The 16,064-nt window shown below is 48.1% G+C and overlaps 1 protein-coding gene across 1 annotated transcript in view; it reads right to left on the reverse strand.

Moving 5' to 3' along the window:
* Nucleotides 1-10,447: 10,447 nt before the first annotated feature.
* Nucleotides 10,448-16,064, reverse strand: part of nsl1 (NSL1 component of MIS12 kinetochore complex) — a 49,530-nt gene continuing 43,913 nt past the window's right edge. The window contains 2 exon segments of the mRNA XM_072508794.1: nucleotides 10,448-11,482; nucleotides 15,312-15,382. Coding sequence (XP_072364895.1) covers nucleotides 11,213-11,482; nucleotides 15,312-15,382 — 341 coding nt within the window. The 3' untranslated portion in view covers nucleotides 10,448-11,212.

Raw genomic sequence — 16,064 nt, forward strand, 5'->3', positions numbered from 1 at the left:
GATCAGGGTTGCCCGTCTTGAAAGCCTCAGATCTGGCCTTCAGTATGGAGTCAATCTCCCGATTTAAGCCATGGTTTCTGGTTGGGGAACGTATGTACTACCTTCTTTGCATGCAATCTTCTACACACTTGCTGATGGAAGTCTGGGACGGCAGTGGCATACTCGTTTAGGTTGGTCGCTGAGTTCTTAAATATGGACCAGTACACGGACTTCAAGCAATCACATAGGAGCTCTTCTGTTGCCTCAGACCAGCACTGCACAACCTTCTTAACTGGATTCTCCTGCTTAAATTTCTGCTTGTATGCAGGGAGAAGTAGCACCGTCTTATGGTCTGATTTTCCCAAGTGCGATCAGGGGGATGGATCATTAGGCGCCCTTGATTTTTGTCTAGCAGTGGTCGAGAATGTTGCCGCCCCTGATGGGACAGGAGATGTGTTGGTGTAATTTTGGCAGTACAACTTGAGGTTGGCCTGTTTAAGTCCCCAGCTATGATGAACAAAGTCTCTGTGTGTTCTGTTTCATTGTTATTTATAGTGGTGTGCAATTCATCAAGCGCCTTCTTCACTTTTGCCTGGGGTGAATGAAGGAATTGTCAGTTATTTTTGGTGGCCAGGAATAGATGCTCAAATTGAAGAGAAAACTGGGCAATGCCAATCTTGTGCAAAACTGAGAAACATTCCACCATTACATCTGTGGGAATTGCCGACACAGCCATGCAGAGACTACACATAGATTATGCTGGGCAACTGGAGGGTCACATGTCCTTAGTGATTATGGACACGCATTCAAAATGGCCAGAAGTCGCGATAATGAAGTCAACAATGACTGTGCAGACCATTGCGAAACTAGATAAAACATTTGCAAGATTTGGAACACTGGAACAGGTTGTCAGTGATAATGACATGGTTTACTTCGAAGGAGTATGAGGATGCTTGAAAGGTAACGCTAGACACCATGGGTGTGATCTAACGGAAATGTAAGAGTCCTGTATTGAGTGCATTTAGCTGGATATTTCCTGGCATTTGCAGCACAGAAAAAGACCCCGCTATCTAACGGGACTCTATTTTCTTTTGGGTCTCAGTGGGGAACGTCTGCCAAGGCTGCGCTTCATCTAATTTCCTACACTGAGGAGCTCCGCTCGCCAGTGCAAGATCAGGGTGCCATTTTTAAATGGCGCCCTGATCTCGAGACCCAGGACCCCCCCAACTCACATGAGGGGGTAATCCAGGCCACCACCATACCCCACCTAATAAGGGCAGGGCATCCAGGGCCTGATCCCCGGCAGGTGCAAAACGTCACCCAGGCACCTTGACACTGCCAGCCTTGCACCTTGGCAGTGCCCCTGCTAGGCTGACAGTGGTATCCTAGCACCCCTGATAGCCTTGCACCCTGGCAGTACCAGCATGACACCCAGATGGCACTGCCAGGGTGATCAGGTGGCACTGCCAGGGTGCTAGTCTACCACTCTGCCCAGAGCCCAGCCACCCAGGGGCCCTCCCGATTCCCTGGGGGGCCCTCCCGATTCCCTGGGAGACACCCCCCCCCAATTGCCAATTGCTGTTCACCTGGTCCCCATTTGTGGAGGCCAGTGCTAAATAGCACTTGTTTGGGGTCACCGAGGCGAAGGGATTAGATCCCAATGCCTTGGGTAGATCTGGCGAGTGCATATTAAAATGAGATTAGCTGCTCATTTTAATATACAATTTTGCCAAATACAGATCCCACCCATTGTGGCGGGATCTGGATTGCGATGTCTCACAAGATCCTGTTAGATATCACGAGGCGTGGCGAGCTGGGTAAATCTCACGAGAGGCCTCTCATGAGATTTACAGGCTGGGTTGAGCGGCGCGGTTGTTAGATTGCACCCCATATCAAGTCAGCTCCATATAATCCAGCAATGAGTGGATTGGCTGAACATTTTGTGCAATCATTAAAGCATCCTATCCAAGCATCGCAGGACCAGGGGACATTATCAAGAAGAGTAAACAAGTTCCTAATATCTTGTCGGAACACTGTACATGATACCATGCAAAGTTCACCAGCAATGCTGTTCAAGTGTAAACTACAAACACAATTCGGTTAACTTCACCTCATACTTCAGAGATTGTCAAATGACAATAAGTAGCGCAAATTGCTCGGAGGGAGAAAATCTCTAAAAAGCTAGTATTCAACCAGGGAGAGTGTTAGCTGGGAGCTACATCACCAATGAGAAATGGGTACTAGCTAGGATCCCATTAAAGACAGGTCCAATATCCTACACCGTACAGATGATGAAAGAGTTTGGTTACATCATACTGATCAGTTATTTGCTGCACAAAGTGAGTTTGCAGAAACCTCTCAAGAGGTTCTATCTTTGGAAAATCTAATGAGCAATATTTCGGCGCAGAAACCAGAGACAAGTTCAGATTCAATGCTTAGAATGACAGACACTTAAGTAACTACTCGAGAAGTACCATCTACCGAAAGGAATGAGGACACCTACAAGGCGGCATGGTAGCACAGTGGTTAGCACTGTTGCTTCACAGCACCAGGGTCCCAGGTTGGATTATTAGCTTGGGTCACTAGCTGTGCAGAGTCTGCATGCTCTCCCCGTGTCTGCGTGGGATTCCTCCAGGTGCTTCGGTTTCCTCCCACAAGTCCCGAAAGATGTGCTGTTAGGTAATTTGGACATTCTGAATTTTCCCTCCATGTTCACGAACAGGCACTGGAATGTGGTGACTAGTGACTTCATTGCAGTCTTAATGTAAGCCTACTTGTGACAATAAAGATTATTATTTTTATTATTAAGGTTGCAAGTAGCCACGTTCAAGAACGCCGAATTCTACCAAAAAGTAGAATGTCCATCACAGAGACTGTCTTATTGAATTGTATGTATAGAAATAATACCTAGTGGATCTGTTATGGAAATGTTAATTGTTGTTGCACTAATGAAGTAAAGGGGGAGAGGTGTTATGTATCAGAGAATACATTCCTGATGGTTTAATATCACATGATGTGTAGTGACTTCAGCATAGTGTTTGCGCGGGCTTTGGGCAGATCACCATCTTGATTGCATGAGCAACACCCATAATAAACCTCTCATGGTGTTTTAAAAAATCCAGAACGTGGGCACTTCCATACCTTTTCTCTTTGCGACAACAGCTCGGAACTATATCGCTTTTCCTTCACCGTCAATGGGTCAAAACCCTGGATCCCCCTCCCTAATAGCATTGTGGCTACAACTACAATACATTGACTGCAGTGGTTCAAGAATGTGGCTCACCAGCACCATCTCAAGGGCAATTAAGGATAAACAATAAATGTTGACCTTGCCAGTGACGCTCACATGCCATGAACAAATAAAAAAAATCGACAATATTCTTGTTCTCAAGCACTGTTGCCTCTAATATCATGAAAGATCTGCCAGCTTTTAAATAAAAAATATATGTTTACAATATATTTTAATTTATTTAAAATTCTGAAAAGGGAATCATGCAAAAAGACAAGACACCAGATATATACAATCTTTGACATTTACAATATTTCAAAAAAATGTTAGTTAGTTATGCCACTTTTTAAAATTAAACAAACCTCATTTTGGACTTCCAGTGGTGGCTATGAGGTGAACAGTTGCACATGTGGTGCCTCCCGCCTGGGGCCCTTTCTGTCTCGTTAACGGGCGATTTCTGGAAAGAAATCTGTGCAGTTTGATAGAATAAGATCCTCTCTTACGAGTGACGTCTGTTGGATACAATACAAGGCAGAAGTCAGGCAAGGGATCCTTGTCGGATTCAGGTCCTTTAAAGGGAGAAAATGGCAGATGCCTCCATGACTTTGTTGTCCCCTCAGTGGATGACGGAGAAGTTGGTGGACTTCTTAACAAACAAGTTTAAGAAACGACAAGCCCATGCTGAGGATCCGGAGATGGCGATTGAGGGGGCCGTGGCACCTATTCAGGTATCCTTGGAGAGGATGGATCAGCGGATAAAGGTATTCGGGTGACTATCAAGAAGGTGGAGGAGATGGTCATTGACCATAGCGATCAGATTGTCTCTTTGGAGGCAGAGATGTCATTGCTGGCAGAGGGGGTTGAAGGCCAAGGTCAAACATCTGGAGATTCACTCCAGACAGCAGTATTTAAGAATTGTTGCGTTGCCGAAGGGCCTGGAAGGTACAAACGCTACAGATTACATCTCTAAGATGTTTGGAAAGCTTGTGGGGGAAGGGATCTTTCCGACCCCTTCAGAGTTGGACCGGGCCCATAGTTTGTTGAGGCAGAAGCCCAGATCGGGGGAGTCACCACGGGTGAACATAGTCAAGTTTCATACGTACCTGGACAAGGAGCGGGTCCTGAAATGGGCGAAGGACACTGAAATGGTAGATGGGAGAGCTATGCCATCAGAATATATCAGGACATTGGGTCAGAGCTGGCAACATGTGCAGTGTTTAATAAGGCTGAGGCAGCAATCTATAAGAGCAATGAACAATTTGGGATGGTATAACCGGCTCGTCTTCGGGTCACCTATAAGAACAGAAACTACCATTTTAATGCGCCGGAGGAAGCAAATAACTTTGTTTAAATAGACACGGATTGGGTGGATGGACGGAACTGAAGTGCTTGAGGGCTATGATCTTTGCCGTTTGTTCATTGTTAAGCTCTTATCAGTACTTTGTGTGGGATTGTTGTAAAGTGGGTGAGGGCAGTGTGGTTATGGGGCTTGTATCCGTGTGAAATTGGTGGTTGTTTATTGTAATGGAGCTGTGTGGGGACGTGATTTGGGTGTGGTTCTCTTTTTTCTGTTCTTCCTATGTTTGGTATTAAAGTTGAGTATGGGGCCTTGGGGGCGGTGCCTGAGCTCAGAGGGGGTAGCATGCATGTGGAGGCTCTCTAGTACAATCAAAAATAACTTTAAATGCAACAGTTGAAATATTTTGAAAAGTTCAGAACTTGGCATAAGGCACTTATCAGAGTGCTGGGGAAGAAAAAAAATGACTATTGGGTGAGCGACTAAAGAATTGTAAGAGAAGACAGTACCAGCATCGGGGGTGGCCCCCGCACTGTGGCAGCAGTTCGGGCAGATCAAAGGAGAACCCCGACTTTTTGGAGGTGTTTCCCCCCCCTCTTGACTCCTCTAGTGGGTCTTTATTTCACATCTCCCACTGGTCCCCTTTATTTCCTCTCTCCGATTTTGTTTGCCTCGTGGGTTGCTTTCGCCATTTTTTCGCCTTTCTCGCTCTCTCCGGGGCTGGGGGATTGAGGGCTGCATTGTGTGTCCAGCCGCGCAGGTACGGGCACTTGGGCTTATCAGCCCGATCGGAGAAACAGCACTCCATTTTGTGTTCGTCTCGCGGTTTTTTATTAAATTTCTAAACATGTGGCTTTAAAACAAAAACATTTTTTTTTCTTCAGTGGGGGCTTTCTTTTCTCGGTTTCGTTTTTTTTTCAGGCCAGAAGCCGCATGGGGACCAGAAATGGAAGGGATCTGGTGCGGGGACGAACGGACCAGCGCACGACACAGCAGAGCACATGTCTCGCCGGAGCAAAAAGGCCGCAACAGCCAAGTACAAAACCCTCCCTCACCGGGAGGGAGCTGGACAGCGGGATCCATCTCAGAGGCAATGAAAGAGCACCGCCAAGAAATTAAAACAGACATACAGGCTGCGATAAAACATGCATTCGCTGAAACTCTGGTGCAAATATAGATTGCTCTGAGCAGGGCCGAAAAGAAACTTGAACACCGAGGAAGTCACCATCAAAGACCCTGAAAGAGCCACAAGCGACCAAAGTGACCGGATCGTGGCACCGGAAAAGGAGGTGGAGAGACTGGTTGCGACGAGTGGGAAGGCCGAGGACCAGGAAAATCTGTCAAGGAGGCAGAACCTGCGGATCGTGGGCCTACCAAAAGTAACCGAAGGCAGAGACCCCACAAACTACGTGGCCCAAATGCTGGGCAACCTGGTGGGAAGGGTGACCTTCCCTAACCCACCAGAAATAAACGGGGCTCATTGGTTGCTGTGACCGAAACCCAAGGCTGGCGAACAACCAAGGGCATCATAGCCAAAGTACACCGATACCAGGACTGGGAAACAATCCTGCACTGGGCCAGGCAGTCCAGGAACTGCATTTGGGAAGGACACAAACTCCAAATTTATCAGGATATTGGGGCTGACCTGGCCAAGCGCAGGGCTGAATTTGACAGGGCGAAAGCAGCGCTGTACGAAGTGGCGTACGCTTCAGAATGTTGTACAGAGCAAGCTCTGGGTCACATATCAGTGCAAAGAACATTTTTTTACGGCCCCGGCTGAAGCAGAAAAGTTAGTCACAAGTGCGGGCTGGGGTAGCGACAACAGGAGAGGCGGGGAAGGCCCAGGCAAAGAACGCAACATGGTAGCAAATCAACAAGGGAGGGGGAAGAAAAGAACCACTCCCCTCCTGGCGAACTATGAGCCGCCACCCGAGTGACCGCTGCAGGTGGAAGAGGATGGCCCTAAACGTGCAGACGAGGGCAACAGCAGAGGGAAGGCAGAGGAACAAGTGCAGGACAAGATGGGGAAAGAACAGACAGAAACCAGAGCGGGTGGGCAGACAGCAACTCCCGGGAGGGTTACCACGCTAGGAGAGCTCGCGCTGGCAGCATGTAGCAGATAGAGGGATAGAGGCCGCGGCGGCCCCCCAGCGGGGGGAGAAGAGACAGCACCTGGCAGTGGCCGTGGGAGAAACAAGGAGGGAAAAGAGCTGGGGGAAGGGGAAATGGGGCCGAACGGGAATCATGGGGAAAGGGACAGGAACGGAGCAAAACGGATAATATGGTAACATAGAGCCGCATCTTGGGGCCCGGAACAAAGATGCACTGCAGACAACCGCCCAGTATGGTCTCTGGACAAAGGGAGACCCCGGAGTACAGGGGCCTACCTATGTGGCGGACGTACTGTTGGTGGCCATGTTGGGTGCCCCCTGGACAAAGGGAAAAGCCAGAGTGCAGGGACCCGACCACATGGGGAAAGCAGTGACAGCGGCCATCTTGGACGGCTACCTAACAAAGGGAAACCCCGGAGTGCCGGGGCGCATCCACCAGGTAAGTATGGTTAACCCCACAGGAGCGAGGGCAAAAACCCTCCATCAGGATCGTCACCTGGAATGTCAGGGGACTTAACGGCCCAGTGAAAAGATCCAGAGTCTTCACCCACCTAAGAAACAGGAGAGTCAACATAGTCTTCCTGAAGGAGACACACCTGAGAGAGCAGGACCGACAGCAGGTAAGGAAGGGTTGGGTGGGACAGACTTACCAGTCCTGCTATGGGACGAGGGCCAGGGCGGTAGCAATTCTGTTAAATAAGAGAATGATGTTTAAGGCGATGAAGAGGTAACGGACTCAGGGGCCCGGTGCGTCATGGTCAGCGGGGCCCTGGACGGGGCACCGGTGGTACTTGTCAACGTGTACGTTCCCAACTGGGACGATGCGAAATTCATCAAAAATACCATGGCGGAAATCCCCAACATAGCAATGCACCGACTGATCATGGTGGTGGGGGGGGGATGACTTTAACTGTGTACAGGACCCACAGACCGGTCGAACCCCAGAACGGGGAAGACCTCGAACATGGCGAAGGAACTCGGTTGCTTCATGGGGCAGGGGACCCATGGAGGTTCACCCACCCAGGGGAGGAAGAGTTCTCCTTCTACCCAGTATACAACGTATACTCGAGGACTGACTTCTCTGTGGTTGGAAAATCGCTGATCCCAGGGCTGGTTCAAGGTGGGGAACTCCACAAAACAGGGAGGTCTCACCCTCCATGTTCTGGGAGGCGCTAAAGGCCGAAATTATTGCCTTTAAAGCACGAAGGGATAGAGAGGAGAGCGCGGCTAGGCAGCAGCTGGTCGACTCCATACTGGAGGTAGACCGTAAATACTCCGAGGCCATGACCGCAGAGCTCTTGGCATAGAGGATAAAGCTCCAAATGAACTGTGACCGGCTCTCCACGAGGAAAGCAGTGCACCAACTCCGCCAGGCACAGGGGTCCCTACACGAAAACGGAGACAAAGCCAGCCACCTGTTGGCGCACTAGCTGAGAAAGCAGGCAGCCACCAGAGAGATTGCGCAAATTAGGGACAACAGAGGCATGCTAGAAACGGACCCAGACAAGGTTAACAAGACCTTCGAGGACTTTTACCAGGGACTGCATACCTCAGAGCCCCCAACAGGGGCCTCGGGGATGAAACAGCTCCTCGATGGACTGCACATGCCAGTCATGGTGGAGAACAGAAACCAGGGCCTGAGAGAACCGCTAGAACTGGGAGAGATCTTGGGAGTATAAGCTCCATGCAGGCAGGAAAGGCGCCATACCGGCGGACCTCTACAAAGCATTTGCGACAGCACTGGCCCCGCACCTGCGAGAGATGTTCACAGACTCGCTGCGAAGGGTCACACTGCCACCCACGCTAGCACAAGCCTCATTCTCGCTAATAGCCAAGAGACAAAGACCCGATTGAATGCGGTTCATACAGACCCATCTCGTTACTAAACGTAGACGCCAAAATACTGGCCAAAGTTCTAGCCAAAAGGCTAGTAGACTGCGTACCAGAGATGGTTGCAGAGAATCAAACAGGCTTTGTCAAAGGTAGATAGCTAACATCGAACATCAGGTGCCTGCTGAACGTGATCATGATCCCATCCAGGGTCAACGCACCTGAGGTGATAGTCTCCCTGGACGCAGAAAAGGCCTTTGACTGAGTCGAGTGGAAGTACCTTATAGAGGTGCTAGAGCGGTTTGGGCTCGGAAAAGGATTCACCTCATGGGTGAAAATCCTGTACAATGCTCCCAAGGCAAGCGTACGGAGAAACACCACCAGCTCCCAGTACCTCCAGCAGCACAGGGGTACCAGGCAGGGATGCCCGCTGTCGCCGCTGCTGTTCGCCCGAGCGATCAAACCATTGGCAATCGCTCTCAGAACAGCAAAGAACTGGAGGGGGATCCAAAGAGGAGGCAGATAGCATAGAGTCTCGTTCCACACGGATGACCTGCTCCTCTACATCTCGGACCCATAAAGCAGCATGGAAGGAATCATCACGCTCCTGAAAGAGTTTGGTGCATTCTCGGGCTACAAACTCAACATGAGCAGAAGTGAGATTTTCCCGGTGAACCCGCAAGGGGGAGGGGCAGCACTGGTGGGACTGCCATTTAAACAAGCCCAACACAAATTCTGCTACCTCGGGATCCAAATCCCGTGTGACTGGACGGGGATCCACAAATGGACCCTGTCCAGTCTGACAGAGGGAGTCGAAAAGGACCTGCAAAGGTGGAGCACACTCCCACTCTCCCTGGCAGGGAGAGTACAGACGATCAGAATGAACGTACTGCCCAGATACCTCTTCCTACTACATTCCTGATCTATTTCCCCAAGGCCGTTTTCAACTCACTGGTCAAATTAATCATGGCTTTGTATGGGATGGACAAAGGAACAAGAAGCCGAGTGGGTGCGTGTGGAGGAGGCCTCCTGCAAGGGGGCCTCTCTCCAGGCCCTCGGCACGGCGACACTCCCATCCCCATCCTAGAAATACTCCAGCAGCCCAGTGGTGATAGCCACCCTCCAGATGTGGAACCAACTACAGCAGCAATTCGGACTGACCGAAATGTCCAATGCCCCCATCTGCAATAACACAGGTTCACACCAGCACTCACCGACGCCACCTTCAAATGGTGGAGACAGGACGGGGGAGGGGGGGGGGGGGAAGAGACATTGACAGTCAGGGACCTATGCACTGACGGTAGGGTCACAACACTGGAAGAACTGACGCAGAGATTCCAACTAGCTAAAGGCAACAAACTCAGATACCTGCACCGTAAAAGCTTCCTACGTAAGGAGACAAGGACATACCCGTGACCACCATGACAGACACTATTAGAAGTGCTACTGGACGCAGACATCCTCGACAAAGGGAACTGTAGAGACACGTACGAACGACTGCTAGAGAGAGCCAACACCGAATTGGACAAGAAAAGGAGGAAATGGGAGGAAGACTTGGGGTTTGAAAAGGGCTTCCACAAAACATGGGAGCCATTCACCAGACTGTTCCGAGACCTGTTTGTGGCCAACCCATAAATAAATTATTGATACAGTTGAAGAAGGCACACAAGTGAGTTCTTCTCAGGGGTGAAGGACAGGTGTGAAAGGTACTTCAGTGCACCAGGGGGCCAGCCGACAATGTGCTCATGTTCTGGTCCTGCTCTAAATTTGGCTAATTTTTGGGTCTCCTTTATTGATGTCAGGGATCCTGGGTGTTAAACTGGAGCTGTGCCCGTTGGTGGAGCATCGGACTCACTGGTGATGCAGGCAAGACGGAGGCTTTGCCTGGAGCCGAGTCTTGCTCGGGTAGAGGTCTCCAGTATCACCTGGTTCAGGGACCTGATGGAATTTCTGTATCTTGAGAAAATCAAGTATGTGAGGAGTCTTGGTATAAAACTGGGGTTTGTGTTGGGGTTATTTTTGTATTATTGAATAACATTTTTTGAACAAAGACATTTAAAACAAAAATTTATACAAGAGGTATCCGAGATAGAAAGCCACCATTCAACACTATTACATTTCATACTTTCATATGTACAAATCTGTACATATTAATAATTTTCATTTCCTTAGATATTCCATACATTTATACAAGCTTACTTTAACTGAATCTACATTTGCTAAATGTGGAGTAACTGGCATTATTCACAACTGTATAATGCTCTAGAATAAAAGGTAGGTTCAGTAAAAAGTGAATAAACTGATAAAATGAATCAAATTTGCACACGTTAAAAATCTTGGTCCAGATCTTCCGGTCCTGCTGACAGCGCACCGCCATTGCGGGTTTCACGGCTCGGTGGGGCAGGTTCAGTGGGAAATCCCCTTGAAAGCAGCAGTACCAGACGATCTTGCCGCTGGCTAATGGTGGACCGCCTCCCACCATTGAGAAACACATCATGACGAGGCATCTATTTAGACAATCTTAAAATACTTAATTTTCCATTTTATCACCGCAGAGCTCTACTCAGTGCTGCATGCTCTTACCTAGTTAACATGAATAAGATGACTTTGATCATATACCTCTGATAGTACTCCAACCACTTGCAAACTGAGGTGTTAAGTTCTTAAACTTTCATTGAACTTGGCTAGCAACATCTAAAAAATGTAATCCTATGTTATATGCAGAAATGTACAAGTTTGTCTTTTGATACTGAAGATTTTGCAGGTTTACTGGCTGAGATGCAGTCTTCGCTTTGGGTATTTTTGATTAACGCAAGAACCTGATTTTCTTTTCTGAGAGCTACGATTCTGCAGCAATTTCTTGTTATTAGTCTCTAAGGGAGTGACATCGGTGTTTCCAAATGGAAGATCTTGTTCATTGTGTGTCTCTGCGTGGGTTGAGAAGATTGCCTTATTTGTCTGGGATTGCTTCATAATGGGGATGAGACTTAGAGTTTGTACAAATCCTTCAGCTTTCCCCATAAATGTTGGCAAATGCTTGGGGAACAAAATTGCATCATTATTAGTACTTTTACATCACAATTATATACATCTGAAACGACATTAAAAAACTGTACAAAATACTTTAATGGCAATCCTCGAGACTTGATATATTATCCGTTAGTTAAATAACTGTAAACATCTGGCTATAGTAACCAAATTAACCATGATACAATCCTAAATTGTAATCCTCACCAAACCTCAAATCATTCTTTTCTTTAAAAATATTTTTTTATTCTCCCCCTTTTTCACATTTTCTCCCAAATTTACACCCAACAATAAACAATAATCAGTAACGAATGTAATGTCAATCCCCATATCAATACCAACGATCCCATTCTCCCACCAAACCCCATTGGCCCTCACGTTAACATAAACAAATGACAAAAAGGAATCAGGAATCACCCATCGTCACCATCAACATATACAGTCCCCCAACCCCCAACACCCCTAATGTTCGATGTGATCCAATTCTCTAAAGTGCAGAATGAATAATGCCCATGTATTGTAGAACCCCTCCATACTTCCCCTCAGTTCAAATTTGACCTTTTCAAGCATTAAGAATTCCAGCAGGTACCCCCGCCACGCCAGGGCACAAGTGGAGGTTGATCTCCACCCCAACAGGATCCGCCTTCGGGCGATCAACGAGGCAAAGGCTACGACATCTGCCTCCGCGCCCGTTTCCAACCCCAGCTGGTCCGACACCCCGAATATGGCCTCCCGAGGGCCCGGGTCCAGTTTTACATGCACCACTTTAGAGATTACCCTAAACACCTCCTTCCAGTAATCCACCAGCTTTGCAACGTTCACACACATTTTCTACCCCCTCAAAGAGCCGGCTCATCCTCGCCCTTGTAAGGTGCGCTCTATACACCACCTTCAGCTGTTATCAGCCCCAACCTCGCACACGAAGTGGAGGCGTTCACCCTCCAGAGCACCTCACACCAGAACCCCTCCTCCGCGGGGCCTCCCCCGCAACATTCACACACATTTTCTACCCCTCAGAGCCGGCTCATCCTCACCCTTGTAAGGTGCGCTCTATACACCACCTTCAGCTATATCAGCCCCAACCTCACACACGAAGTGGAGGCGTTCACCCTCCGGAGCACCTCACACCAGAACCCCTCCTCCATACCCTCTCCCAACTCTTCCTCCCACTTTACCTTGATCCCTTCTAGTGGCGCCTTCTCCTCCTCCAAAGTAGCCCCGTAAACCGCCGATACTACCCCATTCGCCAGTCCCCGTCGTCAGCACCTCCTCCAGCAATGTGGAAGCCGGTTCTGCTGGGAAGCTCTATCTCCTTTCTGGCAAAGTCTCGAACTATGTATCTAAATATTTCCCCCTGCTCCAGCCCATACTTCGCTCACAGCTCCTTCAATCCCGCAAAACAACCCCCAAGAAATAAATCTTTTAGTGTTCTAATTCCTTTCTCCTCCCATCTCTGAAAATTACCTCAAATCATCCTTAATCCTCACTGGTACACAATTGCTCACATTCAACAGCATTTATAGAAAATCACTTATTTTGTTCTCGAGCTGTGGACAACACCGACCTTCTGCTTAATGGCTATTTACTGCCCATCCCCATTTGTCCTGGGGTCACTTGAGAATTAACCATGTGGTATGGAGCTCAAGTCAAGTATCAACTTGCTTGGACCACAGGCTCCTTTTCCAGAATTAGAGCTGTGAACTAGTTGCGATTTTATGACAATTAGGCAGGTTTCATGGTTATTGGGTGCTTGCCCTTTTAATGAATTCAATTTTCCAACTTGTCACTGTGATCTTAATGCCAGTCCAGTAATATAACTCTAGGCCACTGCATCACATGGGACATCATGGCTAAACACATTCCTATCTATATATGCTCATTTTCAACAGTAGCCACTGAACAGTAGGGAGATAGATATGCTTGTTTATTAGCCCATTGATGTTGAAGCCAATTAATACACTCCATCTGAAATCACTTCATTCAGTAACGTTAGGGTCTGAACCTGGCGCATTATTCATAGAATCATAGAATTTACAGTGCAGAAGGAGGCCATTTGGCCCATCGAGTCTGCACCGGCTCTTGGAAAGAGCACCCTACCCAAGCCCATACCCCCATAACCCAGTAACCCCACCCAACACTAAGGGTAATTTTGGACACTAAGGGCAATTTAGCATGGCCAATCCACCTAACCCGCACATCTTTGGACTGTGGGAGGAAACCGGAGCACCCGGAGGAAACCCACGCAGACACGGGGAGAACGTGCAGACTCCGCACAGACAGCTACCTAAGCAGGGAATCGAACCTGGGACCCTGGAGCTGTGAAGCAATTGTGCTAACCACTATGCTACCGTGCTGCCCACGGTATCGGTCAGAATGGTCCAACAACTCATTTGAGCTAAGGATTCGCAACTTTTTCAACCTTTTTATTTAATTTTAGAAAGAAAAACCCTTATGAAAAGAGTTCATTCAGGAAACTATATAAAATTAACACTCAATTCTAACCACCGGAACAGGCTTTCATAACGAGACTTGGATCTCTGAGCCACAACTTCCAATGGAGAGGCATTGCCACTCTGCTTGAAATTACGTACCTGGAAATCCAGGTGATCCTATGTCACCTAACCTTCTGACTCAGACCGAGCGAGATGTGTGTAGTGCAGCATGCTCCCAGGGCAGCTCAGTAAGCCAAGTCCCCCACCAGCCTTTTTTGGGGGGGTAATTATTGCTGTTACAGTCGCAACCACCCAAGGTTTGCAATTTAAAATCACATTTTCAGATGGCTCCTAGTGCAGGGCAATTGCCCATTTGAAATTGGAACTTCCCAGGCAACTGTTGTGCAATCATTATTTGGGAACTTCCGGGCAGGTCCGGGGAGGGGTCCCCTGGGGTGCCCTCCAGTTCCAGAGCTTGGAAGTTATGGCATTGTTTTACTATGCAACTCCAGGCAATGGATGGAGTCATACATAGGTACAGTCATAGTTCTTAATTTCTTAAAATTACTATCTGGTGGGTAAAATTATTTGTGAGAACTTTTAATAATAATAATATTTAATAATAATAACACTTCTATCTGCAGGCAATATTATGTACTGCAAAGTAATAATTGGTTCTGAATTCGATCCAGTTAGTATATCCTGGACTCAGACAACCAATTAATACTCACAAAAGTTAATTTTGCTACATTCACAAGAATGTATAAATACATAATTGTATCACTGGACACGGTATGTGAACACAGCCATTTTAATTCTCAGCCGTCTATTTCATTTTGAAGGAAATTTTAGCAACCTAATACACTTTTAATAGTGCAGTATTAAAATTAGCCAAGAACATTGTACTGGAGAAGGAATTAAAATAGCACTTTGGGGGTCCAAGATTTCTCATACCCGACCAGAGATAGGGCAACTTGTCCAAAGTTGTCGGAAACAAAATGCTAGTAAATTGTTCCTTCCAAAGGCTCCAGTTTAGATCTTAGTGCAAAAAAGTTGGAACACATGAAATTTTTAAAAACTGAACTGTTGATTGAATCTCCTTTAGATAGATGAAGAATTAATGGGTGGGCAGCATGGTAGCACAGTGGTTAGCAGGTTTGATTCCCAGCTTGAGTCACTCTCTGTGTGGAGTCTGCACGTTCTCCGTGTCTGCGTGGGTTCCTCCCACAAGTTCTGAAAGACGTGTGGTTAGGTAATTTGGACATTCTGAATTCTCCCTCTGTGCACCCGAACAGGCGCCCGGTGACTTGGGGTTTTTTCCACAGTAACTTCATTGCAATGTTAATGTAAGCTGACTTATGACAATAAAGATTATTATTAATATATAGCTGCTTTGGAATTCTTACCTTCATAACATCACTCATATCTTGAGAAATGTTTGATGCAATTTTCACCAACTCTGTCTCCTTGGATGCTACTAAAAATGCATTTACAAATTAGGAGTTAGAAATATATATACATTAAGCATATACAACTTGACAATCTCCGTGGCTCAGAATTTTTCTAAAATCAGAAGGAAACTGCTTAGTGAACCACAACAAGTGCAAATCTTTTCACAAAACATTATGTACCTTAAAAGGGTACTTCATCGTTCCTGTCCGCGCCCCTGCCTGCGTTCCTGTCCGCGCCCCTGCCCGCGTTCCTGTCCGCGCCCCTGCCCGCGCTCCTCTCCGCGCCCCTGCCCGCGCTCCTCTCCGCGCCCCTGCCCGCGCTCCTCTCCGCGCCCCTGCCCGCGCTCCTCTCCGCGCCCCTGCCCACGCTCCTCTCCGCGCCCCTGCCCGCGCTCCTCTCCGCGCCCCTGCCCGCGCTCCTTTCCGCGCCCCTGCCCGCGCTCCTCTCCGCGCCCCTGCCCGCGCTCCTCTCCGCGCCCCTGCCCGCGCTCCTCTCCGCGCCCCTGCCCGCGCTCCTCTCCGCGCCCCTGCCCGCGCCTCTGCCCGCGTTCCTGCCCGCGCCCCTGCCCGCGTTCCTGCCCGCGCCCTGCCCGCGGAAAAAAAAGAAAAAAAAAAAGGGTACTTCATAGATCCATTTAATCTTCTAAGTAGTTCCTAAACCCAAAGATAATTTAACAGAACTCCATAATTATCCATCTAATCCATTAA

Source organism: Scyliorhinus torazame, chromosome 1 (assembly GCF_047496885.1).
Source record: "Scyliorhinus torazame isolate Kashiwa2021f chromosome 1, sScyTor2.1, whole genome shotgun sequence".
Lineage (NCBI taxonomy): Eukaryota > Metazoa > Chordata > Chondrichthyes > Carcharhiniformes > Scyliorhinidae > Scyliorhinus > Scyliorhinus torazame.